Below are 17,090 nucleotides of genomic sequence, written 5' to 3'. Positions count from 1 at the left end.
TCGGATCTAAATTTGGACCCGGTTTAATAACATTTGGTATCAAAGAATTTTGACATCCGATTATGAAATGATTTTGGCTACAACGACTTTTTTTTAACCAAATGAAGTTTATGGATTTTGTTCGGATATTTCTAAATAATTAAGATTGTAAGTTCATTTAATTTCGCTAGTTAAGCAACATGCTAGATATAATACCTCAAAACTAACATAAGAACTTCCTAAATTACATTGATACTTAATTAATTACAATAGCACGCGTTTTCCTGGATGAACTCTTATCTAAAACGGACTAAACTACTACCAATCTAGCATACTTCCTCAGTTTCCTAAATATAGCACCATTTGGATTTTTACATTATTATACTAGACCTTTAGTCATTTTTGTGAAAAAAATTAATGTGTATGGAAAATTGTACTAATAGTCATGTGCGGTCTTATTATAATAGTATCAATATACTTCCTCCATTCTTATTTACATGACAGAATTGAGTTTTTGACACTGTTCACACATGTTCATTTGACTTTATTTTGTGGTTTATACTTAAGAAAAAACATAGTCGTGTGGGGTCTTATTGGATTCGTCTCAATAAATATTTTTTAGATATCAACTTTTTGTAATTTTTTCTTATCTGTAGTTGAAGATATTAATGTGAAACCGCGCATTGGAAAACGTGCCTAAATAATCGTGTCATATAAAAAAGAACAGAGGAAGTATATTTCTAAATATCAACTTTTAAAAAATTTCTTACACATAATTCGAGATATTAAGAGTCAAAGTCATATAACATAATGCAATGTTTAATAAACGAAGGGAAATAATTCTTGATCAACGCTTGACAATCATGCAAATAAAAATAAATTGAATTAGCCAAAAGAGTTTGTAATAAACAAAGGGATGGAGGGGTAAAATTGGAACAAAAAAATACGCCAAAAATTTGTAATCCATCGGCTTTTTAATATAGAGATGATACGGAGTATTTTAATTTTTCCTTTGGTTTTTTTCAGCATGCTCTTGATGATTTCAATACTTTCTGCAACGTTGATGTTCTCTCTGGTACCATCGAGTCTTCTGCCTCCCGGATGATGAAAAATCTATCAAAGTGTTATTTTGGCGTCATTGAGAAAAACCTCGTTGCTAGATACTTCCTCTGTTTCGCAATAGATGCATCATTTCTTTTTTCACGTATCCCAACATGCTTCTTTGAACATTAATATCTCTAATTGCGTGTAAGTAAAAATTATAATAAAAAAATGATATTTGGAATCCTCACATTGATACGAATTTAACAAGATCTCACTTGATTATGTTTGCTTTTACATAATGTGAAAGAATAATTGTCAAAGTTAGTTAATGAATTGTGTCCAAAAGAGAAACAATGCATCTATTGCGGAACGGAGGAAGCACATGTTAAGCCAAAGGCAAGTTGTTGTTCTCAGTTGTATCCATGCCCAACACGCACAAGATTTTATGTTCACCATTCTTATTGACGGCTTGGGGAAGATGATGAACCATCGTCAATTCCACTATGTGTTGTTCTATAGACTTACAACACCTATGTTCTCCGAAGGTAGTCTCTGCCCGAGTTGCAATGCTCCTAGGATGGACCAATTGGGAGATTATGTTAACGTTGTCCACTGTTCTAGTGAAGTGGGTGTGAAGTTCATGTATAATTTGGTCCGTGATATTCTTGTTGATATTTGCTCCAAAGTTGGGATCATGGTGCGTAAGGGGGATCCTATGGGTTTCTTCTCAGAGGCTGGTAAGACCTGCAGACCTTCTACTGTTTAATTGGTTCCAAGGTAAAGATACATGTTTGGATGTGACTGACATCTCTCCCTTTGTTGGTATAGGTGCGAGTTCTTGGGTTCTTGGGGTTGCCTTGCACAATGTTGTGGGGAAGACAAAGAAGAAGTATGCGTCTAAATGTGAGGACAACGGGATACAAGTTTATCCCATTTGCTTTCTCTACGTTCGGGGAATTAGATAAAGAGGCATTGGACACACTTTCGCGTATCAAGTCTCTCTATTAGTCACTCTAACAATGTTAAGAGTGATGCTTTTATCTTTCATAAATTGAGTTTTTGCATTCAGAAAGGGGTGGGAGCACAAATTGTTTCTGGACTCCCATCCAACTTTATGTGATATTTTTACACGATAATAATAATAATAATAATAATAATAATAATAATAATAATAATAATAATAATAATAATAATAATAATAATAATAATAATAATAATCCTTTTACGGATTTTTAATGAAATGCCCCTGATGTTTGCTTTAATTCACCAAATACCCCTAAACTTTCCAAAATGCACCAAATACCCCTGAGGTTTTGAAAAATAACACAAAATGCCCTTAATGAGCATTTTCCGTCCATTCATAAGTCTCCGTTAACATTATTCTTTTGTTTCCTTTCTTTTTTGTTTCTCTTTCTTGTTCCTTTGTTTTGTCTCCTTCTTCTTCCTAGGGAGTTTGCAAATCTGTCAACTCTACTCCCTTCTCTCTCCCGCTGCCAATCCTCCAAATTCCATCATCTCTGCTCTTTTCTCTCTCTCGCTGCGTCTTCCAAATTTGTGAACTCCATCGCAACCCACAACCACCGAGGAACCCTTCTTCTTCTCTTCTCTTTTTCTTTCTTAAACCCAAAAAATCAACCTTTACGTCCTAGAAAAATCAGCAAAAATCAAGATTATATCACCAAAAACATTCGCAAAGATCCAATACTATCTTGTTAATTTGCAGAAAATTTCCAACAAAAAACACTCCTAATTCGTATAAAATCGCAACAAAAAAAAACCCTCTAATTCAAAGCACCACCACCACCACCACTACTACTACTAAGTTAAATTGAATTGAATTAATCTGAACCGAATTGAAATGAACTAAACTGCAATAAATCCTGGAACTGTAGTTAAGCAAAAAAGAGCAGAGCTTTATACTTCGCCTACTCCTTTTATTTCCAATGAATCGATTTTAGAATGAAATTTAGCAAACTTTATATTCAGTCAACTTCCCCCCCCCCGACATGAACCCGTGTTTGTCCTAATTAAACTTACTTCATAATTATCCTTTCTATTACTCGCTATTATCGAAAAGCTAATCAAACGAAAGATGTTATGATAGCTAAATAACGCCCTTGCTTTACAGTGTGTTTGAAAACTCTGATTTAATGAGGAAAGGTGTGTAAAATTGTGGAAATATGAGACTTTCATAATTTTAGCTTAGGTTGTCTATGGAAAAGTGAAGAAAATGAAATGTGTGGAAATCTGCGGAAATCAACTAGTTATATTTTGTCTATTTATTTTTCACACTTTTTCCCTCAAAAGTGATGGAAAAACTATGGAAATATGTGGAAAACAAAACTAAAGAAGTGAAAAATATGTGGATTTCCCCAATTCCGTATTAATTAGCCAAACAAATCAAAATTTAGAGATTTCTACATATTTCTTCAGATTTACTTTTCTACACATTTCCATAGTTTTACTTTCGCCAGATTTCCATGTTAACTTGGTTACCAAACACAATGTTAATTTAGTCGTTAATTCGTTATGACTTACGATTTCTCATTCTTTTGAGGATTTTTTGGATAAAACCACCTTTTAAAGTTGCACTTTTTGAAATAACCACCTTATACGAAGTATATATTTTGTTTTAAATAACCACCTTAAATTTTCTTTTTTTATAAAATCACCACCAAATGTTAACGGACATCCAAACTTCCGTTAGTGGGACCCACAACCAATGACCATATTCCTTTTCCCTCCTCTCTTCCTTCCTTCTTCCTCTCCATGAACCCTTCCTCCATTAACAAACCTCTGTCAATTTTTTTTATCAAAATACCGCAAATTAAATCTATTCCTCTCCCTATTTTTCAAGTATAATTCATAGATCAGCAAGAAAATTTCGGCACTTCCCGCAAATTATCAGCATGGTCCGCGTTCTTAAACAAATTGTGCTAAATTGAAATTAGGGTTCTTCAGTTGTAAAATTTGGGGGGTTTTTCGATTTGGGGATTTAAACTCAATTAATAGTTTAATCAAATTGCATCAATTTCAACAAATCAATTTTTTAGGGTTACCAATCAACAAAAGCGGATTTTTTACTAATTAATCAACAAATTCGAGATTAGGGTTATAGTTTAATAGTTTAATCGTCCTTTTCCCACCAATTAAAGCACACACATGGAGATGCTCTTGGTCCCCAACCTTGAATTCTTCTTGATAAATACTCGATGACTTGTGTTAACTCAAACTGGTTGATTGAATTGATACTACTTTCGAAATATTTTCTGCTAGACGGTAGTGGATATTACCACAAATTGATCGTTCAATGTTGGATAATGGTTTTCAATTGCATTATCCATAGTATCATGAAAGTATGGTTAGTAAGATTTAGAGTTGGGTTGAGGTACATAAGGAAGGTATATGCCTTTGTGCATTATCTATGTTTCTTGCCAATGAGCATTTGACAGAGATGGAGGAGAGAGATGTTCGAATTGTGGGGTTGAGGACAAAAAGTACAGAGAATAAATGAGGGGGGAGCGTGAAAAGCAGTAATGAGGAAGAAATTGGTTGGAAGATGAAAAGAACGGTAAAGAAGGAGAATAAAGAGAGTATCAAGTGAAAATGGAGGGAAACTAAATTTTGGGTCGTTGGTTGTGGGCCCAACTAACAGAATTTTGGACGTCCATTAACATTTGGTGGTGATTTCATAAAAAAAAGAAAGTTTAAGGTGATTATTTTAAAAAAAACATATAAGATAGTTATTTCAAAAACTGTAACTTTAAAAGATGATTTTATCTTTTTTTGACCTCTTTTCTCCCCTTTATCGCCCAAAAATAGTTAAGTTGGATTTTAAAAAAGGGCTAACAGAAATAGACAAGATTCGAGTTCGAACACACCCCAATTTGTTCATCAATTTATCGACGACACATTCCAACTCCCAACTTTCACTGGTTCATTCATGAATGGCTTTTCACTTCTTTGCCCATCTCTCCGAATCACAGTGGATCAAAGATGAAAGGCATGAGGCCACAAATCATACTATTTGGGGACTCCATCACACAACAACCCTTCAGCCCTAGTGGTTGGGGTTCTGCTCTTGCTGACAATTTCTCTCGCAAGGTTCCAACATGTCCTCTTCTTTCCACTCCAATTCCTTGATTTCTGATTGTTTTTTCCCATTATTTTGCCTTACTTTGTAGATTTCTCAATTTTAGTGAAACATTTTGCAGGCTGAAATACTGAATTGAGGCCATGGTGGGTTCAACACTAGATGGGCATTGTTTCTCTTGCATCACATTTTCCCTCTTGTATGTTTTTTTCACTTGTTTCAATTCTTAGTTATAACCTAGATCAAATGTGTGTATTTTATTTGATTTATAGTGCACATATTTCTTTGAATACACAAATAAATCCAAGAAAAGGGGAAAAAAGGAGTAATTTAGGATGGTGGAAGTTGGTAATGGAAGATGATGAGATTTAACTCTCTCTAACAAAAAAAAAAACAATGATTTGTGATATTTGCGATTGAAAAATTAAAATCAAATTTCAATTCATTTAAATTTCAAAACATACGGTTTAAAACGTATATTACAACGGCAATTAAGCCTCAATTTACCGTCAACAAACATCGTCCGTCATCCCTTTTGGTTTCTCCTTTATTTTTCAAGCAACATATTTATTTCTTGCCGTTTTTGCCCCCGATTAACGCTCTATTTTTTTAAAACACATACCGATTACACATACTTATATAATTAAGACCAAAGTCCAAACTTAAGAGGTTACAAAATGAACCGTATACCAAAAACTAAGGCCTAAACAATACATATTGTTTACAACCCCAAACATTAAAGCTTAAGGCCCTGTTTGGCAACTAGAGGTTAGAGCTTATTTGTTTACTGTTTGCATTATCAGTTAGCTGATTACCTTTTTGTTTAGCAGATTTGACTGCGGATATGAGTACTTGTTTATATAAATGTGTTTGGTAACATAAAACCATTTACGGGTACCAAATCAAATTGTAGAAAGTTTCTAAAAATATATATAAGTTATTTCATTAAACCATTTACGGGTACAAAATCAAATTATATTTTCCTTCTCGATCAATTTTCTTGCACCATTTTCCTTATAGGTTCTAAATTACTTGCATCATTTCTATAAAATATAGGAAATCACTCATTTATATTATTTCTCTCACTTATCTCGGACCCATTTTACTTACTAATAAAAAAAAAAATCCATCATTCTCTTTTTCTTTCCTGAAGACCCCTAACCAAACGTCCCTTAGATACTAGTCATAATACCTTTGTGTTATAATAGGTACGTTATCTTGACTTTTTGCACTGTTTACTAATAAACTTTAGCTCCTTTTTTACTAATATATTTTAAAAAATTAATGTGTAATATGTTGTTAGATTAGTTTTTTAATTAACTAATAGATAATCAAATAAAATAGTGGTCAAAGATGAGCGTTGATAAGTATGAAAGCCAAAATATTGCATTTATTGTACAATGGATGTAGCTAATACACTTTAGTAATACTCTCTCCGTCGTTAAAAGATTGCCCCATATTTTATTTAGTAACTTTTCCCACATGTTACTCAATGGGACGTCCAACTTATTGGGCCGCATGCCACCAACCTCTCACATTATCGCAACATGAATTTGTTTTTATTTTTTAGGCGCATTTCCAAAAGGCTTTATACTAATGGAGTTAAATGGACACTTATAAGAATTGTAACACTTCCTTGTGTTTTCCATGTGGGACTTGGGTTGTAATCCTAACATGAGGGTTAGCTCAAGGTTGAACGAAATCTAGAGCCATACATTTTATTTTATAAAAATAGCCTTAATCTGACATGAGATCAGTGTATTAGACCTGCAAAAATTAATCATACTGACCCGGCCCAAAAATATAACACGATTAAAATTGATCAATTTTCCACAAAAACAAAATTTACGTCCAATTTGAGTCGGTCAATTAAAATTGAACGAATTATCGCTCAAGTATGACTTGCATGAACCCAAGTAATCCGAACCGAAAGATACGTTTGTCCGCACTACATATTGTTTGAGGAAGTCTCTGACAATACCCGAGCCAGTCCATGTTGGATGCTAACATATGCTTTATAGGCACAAGTTACTCTGTATTATGTTATTGGCATACATTTATATGTTATAGTTACTACTACCAATACACAACCAATCACTACTCTTAATAATAAAAAAAAATAGGTACTAACAAAATCGTTATTGGCAATCACCACAACCAATAACAAACTAATTTGTACTAATAAAACACGTTAGCATCATAAACAGACAAATTCGGATGTATATTTTTAGAAAACCTCCCTATTATCCATAGACAGATGGAGTAATTTTGGTGTGCAGACCAACATCAATCGACCTCATCATTTAAAACAATCACATGCACTTGAATATTGTCATTCACTCATCAGGTAATTCAGTTTCAGTCTAATTGAATACTGTTTGGTATTGGAGCTTTGTGTCAGCTCTCCTTCAGCCACTTCTTCTTCCCCCTTTTCTTTACCTCACAAAACATATTTATTTATTTTTTTAAAAAAAATTACGAAAATGATAAAGGTCGCAACACGCGACCTTTAAGCCGTGTCACAATGATGACATGACATGCTTATGTGTCATGATTTAAATTGGAAACTAAAATATTTAACTTATATAATCTATTATACATGTTTCAAAAAAGGTAAGAAAATTTTAATATTCTAATTTGTTTCCTTTTTTATATCGATTAATCTATTTACATATTTTCATAGTAAAAATATTGAATTGATAGTAAAAATATCCTGATGACACATAGCCTACGTGGCACCTATATGTACCAATTAAACTGCGACACGTAAGATTGTGACAACTAAATGTTGTCCAAACTTGCGACCTTTATCATCACCCAAAAAATTATTTAATTTCTGGAATTTGCAATAATTTAGGATCATATAATATAATTATGGTTTTATTTATATTCTTTTTGACGAACCCATAAAACAAGGTTGAGACACGTATTCGTAATTTATGGCCTAACTAATTCACTAAGTATCATTATTATGCTTATAAAGCAAAGTATAGTGACCATTCATTCATTCATTTATTGATTATAGTATAATGTGTAGATCGCAAATCAAATGTGGATTTATGTCGGGTTTATGTCAAATTTTATGTGTTTGGACTAATAATAATGGAGTTGTAATACGTAAATTAATCAAGTTACAACAAAAGTGTAGCTTAATTAAATCTATACTAATAATTAATCAACTAGCTGGCAAACGAACTAAACCACTACGTACTAAAAAAACCTTAAGCTATCCACTGAGGTGTATGGGTGACCATTGACACCCCAAAGGGAAAAATCCCTTAAAATGTAGTATGCTCTTATAAAAATAAATATGTGTAAGTACATTTTAGCTTGTTACTATAATGTCCACACCGCGATAAAAAAATTATGACTCCACCTCTGCTATTCACTACTCTGTATTAACAAGCGTACACGCACGTGATTGTATGCATGGTTATTAAAATCGCGATTCAAATCGTAGAATTGTAAGATTCTACGATTCAAATATGGTCAACGATTAGATTTACGATTCTACAATTTTTATTGACTAGCGAAAACCTCATTAATTTAAATCATACCAGAAAATTATTAATAGATAAATTAAATATTGTTAATTATTGCTTATTTAGCTATTAAACAACTATATGTTTCAATTATTAAGTTTTTCACCCATAATATAAGCACTCTAAATAAAATTTGAGAATAAAATCCGGATTATATTTGTTCGTAGAATCTTACGACTCGATTCTAAGAGTCCCTTCCGACTATTAATTCAAAATAAAATCACGATTTTGATAACCTTACACACATACGACAACTTTTAAAGGGCGGTTTTTAAAGTGTGTCGTGCATAAGTTCGTATTATAATTTATACATATATACATGCATTGTACGTCAAGTGTACCATAGTATTTTACAAAAACGATGAAAAAATGGGAAACAAGAACATCCAAATATTACATATATTATGAGAGGCTCAATACAAACTGTTGGGGTGTTAAAATGGGCCCACCATTTTAACCTAAAAGCCAATAAAATCCACTCAAGCCCAATATCCCTTACAAGGCCTCAAAGGCCCAACAAAGGCACTATATATACCCCTCAAAGGGCAAGGTAAAGGGGTCATTCTCTAACCCTAGAGAAGCCACCCTACTCTCTCTCCCCTAAACACCTCATTTTATACATCAATTGTACTGACTTGAGCGTCGGAGGCTCCGCCTTGGGGACCCCCCCTTGGCCCGGAGTTCATCTTGCAGGCACCGCACGAGACCGGAACTCAAGATACCAAGGACGCTCATAATATCGTTTCAACCCCGAAACACAAACAGAATATCCAGTTAAATTAATTGACTACGTGGATAAATTGTACGAGAGCTCTAGAAATAATCTTTGGTGCAAAGTGAAAAGTAATTAACATAGTAATTATTAATTAAAGTACATACGTGGATGGTTGTTAATGGCTTGGCCCAGTTTGATGCATCGTATAGACACCCAATCATGTGGTTTGTTAAGGTTTGATCTAGAACTGTCCTTAATTATTTTTATCTTACAGAAAGATAGATAGTAACCTTAACGTACATGCATGCAACCACCTTTTGTCAATTCTTTGAGGGACAAACTTATGTCTTCTTACGAACAATCGAGTTCAATAGTCAATAGACTCAATACTCATATAATGACTCATATCATGTAGGGTATACAATACTACGAGTCTACGATCCCCACTTTAACCTATCCGATCATATAGTTTTATGTGTCAATCTCTCTTACGATGACAAAGGCTTATTGATTTACGACCAATAAAGATTATCAGGAGTGGGCTAGACTCGACCAAATTAATTAACAATTGATCGAGATTATCAGTAATGATCTGGATATCGGACAAACTTTTAATTGATATTTCAAGATTTGAATACCAGACTATTCTTAGTACGTATGCATTTATTAGAATCATGAGGTTGACACAAAGTTAAGAGATGATATTTTTTTTTTGACATAGGCAAGAGATGATTCTAATATTAGGTGTTACATGTCGGTTTTGTTCTTGAACGAGCATTTTTCTTTTATTTGATACCTGAAATTTGGTATGAGTCATATCTGTCACCCACTCATCTATACCTAGTATTTAAAAAGCATAACCATAGCTTATTAGATGCCACGTGGCATCTTTTTCTTTCATCAATCAATTTAGTTTTTCCAATTTTCCTTTTGTTGTTATTTTTACAACTCTAAAGCCTCTTCCACTTTACTATTGTCATTCAATATCAATTCACTACTTCATACATTTATTCATCAACATTTTCACCTCATCTCCCTCTTTAACACTCGATATGAATTTACTATTAAATTTATTTATATAATATTTCAACCTTCAAATTCTACATCTATTAAAATCATGTATTTCCACTTAAATAACAAACCCTTGATAAAATTGAAACTTTCAAAAACGGTTAAATAATCCTTATATGTGTAACTGCCCGTTCTTTGAACGGGCTCAAGAGCTAATTTGATTTATAACTCTACACCTTGTATATCTAAGTTATAAATTACTAGGAGAAACCAATATTCTCTAAACAATTAAGATTATATATTTTCTTTTTTTGTTGTCGTTGTTTGTTTACATCTAACTGATTTAATACGTTACTAAATTTCAACTGCATGCTTTGATTTTGAACATTCTCTTGTTCAATGTTCATTTATGAGTTTTTTTTTTCAAATCTTTTGACAAGGTACGTTATTCGAATAAACTACTTGGATTATACGAGTGAATACAATTCCCACTCTAAGAACTGCGACTTGCTTGTTCAAGTTCAACAGATATATCGTGTACATATATTGAATTGTTTTTGTCAAATATTGTGTAATCTCGTATCATTCTCATTAATCACACACGTATATATAGTACAACTCAGTTACCTAAACTCTAGGTACACATTAGATAACATACCGTAGTTAGGACTCTACAGAATATTCACAGAATAATATCTAATATCTTAACATATCTTAACATCCCCCCTCAAGGTGGAGCATGTAGATCTCGAATGCCCATCTTGTTCAAAAAAAACTCAAATTGCGCCTTCCCCAACGCTTTGGTGAAGATATCTGCTAACTGAACCTTCGTCGACACGTACGACGGACTGATGATCCCTTCCTTGATTGCATCTCGAATGAAATGACAATCTGACTCGATGTGTTTTGTCCTTTCATGGAACACCGGATTCTGTGCAATATGCAACGCAGACTGACTGTCGCAATACATCCTCATGCCTTGGTCGTGTGTCACCCCTAAGTCGCGTAGTAGTTGTTTCAACCACTTCAACTCACACGTCAGAGCTGCCATCGATCGATATTCTGCCTCAGCAGATGACCGAGAAACAGTATGTTGTTTCTTGGTCTTCCAAGAAACTGGCGACATACCAAGTGACACAAACCATCCAGTCACCGACCGACGCGTCATTGGACACCCTGCCCAATCCGAGTCGCACCACCCCTCCAACTGCAACGCACTGTCCGACCGAAGTAGTATACCTTGACCCGGACATTTCTTCAAGTATCTCACTACTCGCAAAGCTGCTTCCCAATGTGCCTCCTTTGGTGCTTGCATAAATTGAGATAGGACATGTACAGAGTAGGCAACGTCTGGTCGCGTGACAGCCAAATAAACCAGACGTCCGATCAGACACCTATACTGCTCACCGTCCGACAGGTCTGGCCCGTCTGCCAATGCCAACCTATGATTCTGTTCCATGGGAAAGTCCACAGGCTTTGCTCCCAACAATCCGGCCTCTGAGATGATGTCGAGGGCATATTTTCTCTGACATACATAGAACCCTTGACTACTTCGTGCCACCTCTAACCCAAGGAAGTACTTCAGAGCCCCGAGGTCTTTCATTTTAAAACACTCCTTCAAGTATGCCTTAAAACTCTCCAGCGCAAACTTGTTATTGCCTGCGATAATCATGTCGTCCACATAAATGAGCACACTCAGCTGCAACGTACCTTTAGACAGAATAAAGAGCTAATAATCGGACAGCGACTGTCGAAATCCATAGTGCGTCAATGCCGTCGACAACTTCTGGAACCAACATCTAGGTGCTTGTTTCAACCCATACAACGACTTTCTCATTCGACACACTTTGTCAAAGTGATTCTTCTGGGATCCAGGAGGAATCTTCATATAGATCTCTTCCTCCAAGTCACCGTGCAAGAACGCATTGTGGACGTCCATCTGATGCACGTCCCACTGTTTGACAGCTGCGACAGCTAGGAAAGTTCGAACTGTCGCCATCTTCGCGACGGGAGCAAATGTCTCATTATAATCCAACCCTTCCTCCTGATGATTCCCTAAACATACCAATCGAGCCTTCAGTCTCAACAAATTCCCATCCTCATCACGCTTCTCAGTATACACCCATTTACTCCCGAGTGCTTTCTTCCCTTCCGGCAAATTTTCCAACGTCCATGTCCCCTGTTCCTCCAACGCGTCGATTTCAGCAGCCATTGCCTGACGCCACCCCTCATGTTGCATCGCTTGTTTAAAACTCTTAGGAACTTGCCCTTCTTGCAATGCTGCTATATAATGCCTGTGCTTTGACGAAAAACGCTCATAATTAACAAAATATGTGATAGGATAAGGAGTACCTGAGGGTGGTGACGCCGTAGGTGTTTTGTCGGAAGTACTATATTTTTCCCATATTGTATGTATCACACAGTCTTTCAGCTTTGTCGACGGAAACTTCACACGCTTCCCCCTTCCTAACTCCGTATTCTCCACACACTGCCTTGTCTCACTCTCATCACTACCCGTCGTCTCATCTACACCTGAGACGACGTCTGATTCACCTCGACTAGGTGTATCATGTTTTTCCTCCCTCACAGTCGACAAGACCTCCTCCGTGTCACCCGCAGGCGACGACACCTCCTCTGTGGCACCTGCAGGTGACGACACTTCCTCATTGTCACCTGCAGGCGACACCTCCTGAGTACATCCAGTCCCACTCTCATCCAAACCCCACTGGTCAAGCACCCCACCACCATCATGCATTGCAGGCAACATAGTCGACGTGTCTGCGAATGGAAACGTCCGTTCATGAAATTTTACATCCCTTGAGACAAAGAACTCGTGTGTCTCCAGGTCGTACAGTTGCCATCCCTTCCTGCCAAACGGGTAACCCAGAAACACACATTTGCGACCACGAGACGCAAACTTATCCCCTTTACTCCGGAGATTATATGCATAACACAGACACCCAAATACCCGGATAGACACATACGATGGTGGTTTTCCAAATAACATCTCATAAGGGGTTTTATTGTCAAGGACCGGTGTAGGTGTACGATTGATCAAGTGACAAGCAGCCAGAATACATTCCCCCCAAAATTTTATAGGAAGATTCCCTTGAAACCGTAACGCTCTCCCAACATTCAAAATATGTTGGTGCTTCCTCTCGACTCTCCCATTCTGTTGAGGTGTCCCAACACATGACGACTCAAACAGAATCCCATTTTTAAAGAAATAACCTTGCAAACAATTAAACTCAGTACCATTGTCGCTGCGAACAACTCTCAGGGATCGATTAAACTGGCATTTAATCATGGCAACAAAATTAAGAAACGACGATTCAACTTCTATTTTATTGCACAATAAATAAATCCACACACCCCTAGAATAATCATCCACAATGGTAAGAAAATACTTCGCCCCACTCGACGAGGGTGTTTTGTAAGGCCCCATAAATCAAGATGAACAAGGTCGAATGGGCGACTTGCACGACTATCACTATTTGGAAAAATCTCCCTACATTGTTTCGCCCGTGGGCATACATCACAAATGTTTTTATTCTTCCTAATCTTATGACTCATAGGAGGAAGTAACTGCAACACTTTTTCCGACGGATGCCCCATACGTTGGTGCCACAACTCGACCACACACTCCACTGCTAGCACACGAACCCTTGGAGCCCCACGGAAAAAATATAGTCCTTCCTGTCGATCACCCACGCCAATCACCATCCTCGTCGAGCGGTCCTGAAGAACACACATTTTGTTAGTAAATTGAGCAGCACAATGTAATTCGTCACTTAATTGAGTTACAGAAATTAAATTGCAGTTCAATTTAGGCACAAATAGAACGTTATCGAGCACAAAACCATCCTCCAAGACCACCGAACCATATTGATTTGAATTTGCAGGTTGACCATCTGGTAACACAACCTGTTGATTACTCGATGTTTTGATATTTCTCAGAATTGAAATATCACCCGTCACATGACGTGAGGCCCCACTGTCAACAATCCATCGTAAATCAAGATTACCTTGCAACTTGTTTGGTGGTCGTGATAAGATGTCAACTATTTGCTGGACTTGCTCCTTCGTCACACCAACAAGCTCATGATTGGTTGTCGTCACTGCTCCCTGCAATCCGCCTCCACTCGTCACAGTGGTTGTCGCCCCTGCTGTGGTATTACTCACGGCATTGGCGCGAGCGACACCACTGGTCGACGACGCTGCCCCACGAGCTCCTCTGCCTCCTCTAATCGACGTCCTGCCTCCTCGACCAGGCCCTCTACCACCTCGTTTCTTTTCATCCCACCATTCGGGAAAACCAATCAGCTGATAACAAGTTTCTTCCTCATGACCCTCACGATTGCAATGACCACAAAATCTGTCACTCGCATCTCCCGACCTCGACCGACCCTTAGTCTCGACCTTGAACGCCATGACACTCTCCTTACCTCTCGTTGCCTTGGCGCGCATGGTCTCGGTATTCATAACCGTCTGGTATGCCTCGTCGAGGCCTGGCAACGGCGATCTTGCTAACAGTTGTGCACGAATGGCTTCATAGTGATCGTCTAGGCCAATTAAGAAATAGTGCAGACGATCTTCATCATGAATGTCCCCCACCTGCTTCGCTATGTTGCACGTGCAACCCGCACATATACACCTTGGAACTCGTGCATACTGTACCTACTCCTTCCATACCTTCGACAAGCGGCCATAGTACTCCATGACGCCCTCAGACGTGCCCTGCTTGCAGCCACTCAGAGCCATCTTAATATGGCAGACCCTAGTTCCCGACACGACGCAGTACCGCGTCCTCAAATGACACCACAACTCGTGAGCAATATCAAAATCTTCCAGATTCGAACGCAAACTCTCGTCTATGGTGTTTGTGATCCAAGACACCACCATCGAATTGACCGCAATCCAATGTTTCATCTTCGTTGCATCCGTAATGGGTTCCTTCACAAAACCATCAAGAAATCCAAATTTGAATTTTGAAATCATCGAGCGACGAACGGCTTTGGCCCATTCATCGTAGTTCGATGCTCCTCTTAGTTTCACAGGGGTGATAACAATACCGGGACCGTCGCCTGACCCGAGATAGTAGTCTAGGTCGACGGCGGCGGCGATGACCTTTGATGGTGCCTCCTCATTGGAACTCATGGTGATACTTAAGGAATGGTTAACTCCTAATCTCGATACTCAACAAGCGAAGAAATTCGCTGTTCTCAATACTCGGCTACACTCTCTCAGATTATTGCGGAAAAAAAAAAACTAGGATTTTTAACCTAGGCTCTTGATACCATGTCAAATATTGTGTAATCTCGTATCATTCTCATTAATCACACACGTATATATAGTACAACTCAGTTACCTAAACCCTAGGTACACATTAGGTAACATACCATAGTTAGGACTCTACAGAATATTCACAGAATAATATCTAATATCTTAACATATCTTAACAGTTTTTAATAGACTATGTAATATGATTAATATTTTAGTCAATGTTATTCAATAAGATTAGCCTAAAGTTCATTAGCATACGTTTAGCATAAGAGTAGCATATGTTTTTTTTTTAAGGTATAAATTAGTTCATTAATAAAATAGTCATACGACAAGTCAAACTAACAAATACAAAATAACTTGGATCAAACGAAATTCTAATCCGGCATATGTAATATGATTAATATTTTAGTCTATTAGTTTTTTTATTTCTTTGATGGAAACATATATTGAATTATTGATAAGTTAATGATACGAAGTATAATGCATGCATTTACCACATAACAATGTTAATTAACTACGTCGTAGAAAATTGATTAAATCTATACTAATATTTTAAAACACAATGTTTGTATAAAGTGACGCCATGTGTCATATCTTTTTTATTATTTTATTTTTTTGTTAAATCATCATTTATATCCATCATTTTCACTTCTCCTCCTTAAGTAGATATTCACTTTATTTCAAAATTACTTTTATTTATGTCACATTCTAAATTTGATTTCACTATACTCCAAATGCTTCACATTTTATTATTTCAAAATTTGTGTACACTACTTTATATTACATAAACGATGTAACCGATTTTTTTAAATTAAGATACTCGTGCATCGCACGGGGTAAAAACTAGTTTAATTATATATACCTTTTTTCAAAGATAAAAGGGTAACAATCAACAATTTGCGATTTAACATGGGACGGGGAAAAAAATTTGAGTCGAACATATATAACTTTTCATAAAGACAAAGAACATGCAAGATTCCCCATTAATTTTCACCCTTAATTCTATTTAGAGAACTTGATTAATTTGATATGCAAGAAATGAGTGAGTCTTTAATGTTATTTATTGGGGATGTATAAGCGTTTTAGACGTTGTTAATTAGAATGATCGATTTTAAGATGCTAAGAATATTTAAAAAAAATCTTCATTTGTTTGGGACATCGATTTGTAACTGTTGGACCATCAATTGTGGCGTCTTCACATCATTGTTGCTTGTACGTTGCGGCATTTCCTCGTTTAGATGATTAAACATCTAACTAATCATAACTTAATTAACGAGGTGTACGGTGTATCTAGGTAGAAATTCGGTATTTGATGTATATTTCGAGGTCAACTAATTTAATTGGTAAAGTTTTGAGATGTTGGTATGTAAAATTTAAGATCGAATCTCGGTTATACTTATTTTACGAGGTGTACGGTGTACCT

The 17,090-nt window shown here is 36.3% G+C and overlaps 1 protein-coding gene across 1 annotated transcript; it reads right to left on the bottom strand.

Annotated features, from left to right (window-relative positions):
• Window positions 1-3,704: 3,704 nt before the first annotated feature.
• On the bottom strand, window positions 3,705-14,815 carry LOC130461289 (uncharacterized). The gene is made up of 3 exons (XM_056829313.1): window positions 14,228-14,815; window positions 12,874-13,676; window positions 3,705-3,819 (listed from the first exon to the last, which is right to left on the bottom strand). Exons 1-3 carry the CDS (start codon window positions 14,813-14,815, stop codon window positions 3,705-3,707), a joined length of 1,506 nt encoding a protein of 501 aa, XP_056685291.1.
• Between the last annotated feature and the right edge of the window lie 2,275 nt (window positions 14,816-17,090).

The sequence above is a fragment of the Spinacia oleracea genome, chromosome 5 (assembly GCF_020520425.1).
Source record: "Spinacia oleracea cultivar Varoflay chromosome 5, BTI_SOV_V1, whole genome shotgun sequence".
Classification (NCBI taxonomy): Eukaryota; Viridiplantae; Streptophyta; class Magnoliopsida; order Caryophyllales; family Amaranthaceae; genus Spinacia; species Spinacia oleracea.
Note: the sequence above shows the minus strand (reverse complement) of the source record. Positions and strands in the feature narration are given on the sequence as shown.

Coding starts and splice junctions, on each gene's coding strand:
- LOC130461289 (XM_056829313.1), bottom strand. CDS start 14,815: ATGGCGTTCAAGGTCGAGACTAAGGGTCGGTCGAGGTCGGGAGATGCG. Junction 13,677..14,227: donor ATGGTTTTGTGCTCGATAAC/GTTCTATTTGTG, acceptor ATTAAATGCCAG/TTTAATCGATCCCTGAGAGT. Junction 3,820..12,873: donor GATGAGAGTGAGACAAGGCA/GTGTGTGGAGAA, acceptor AAAAATTGACAG/AGGTTTGTTAATGGAGGAAG.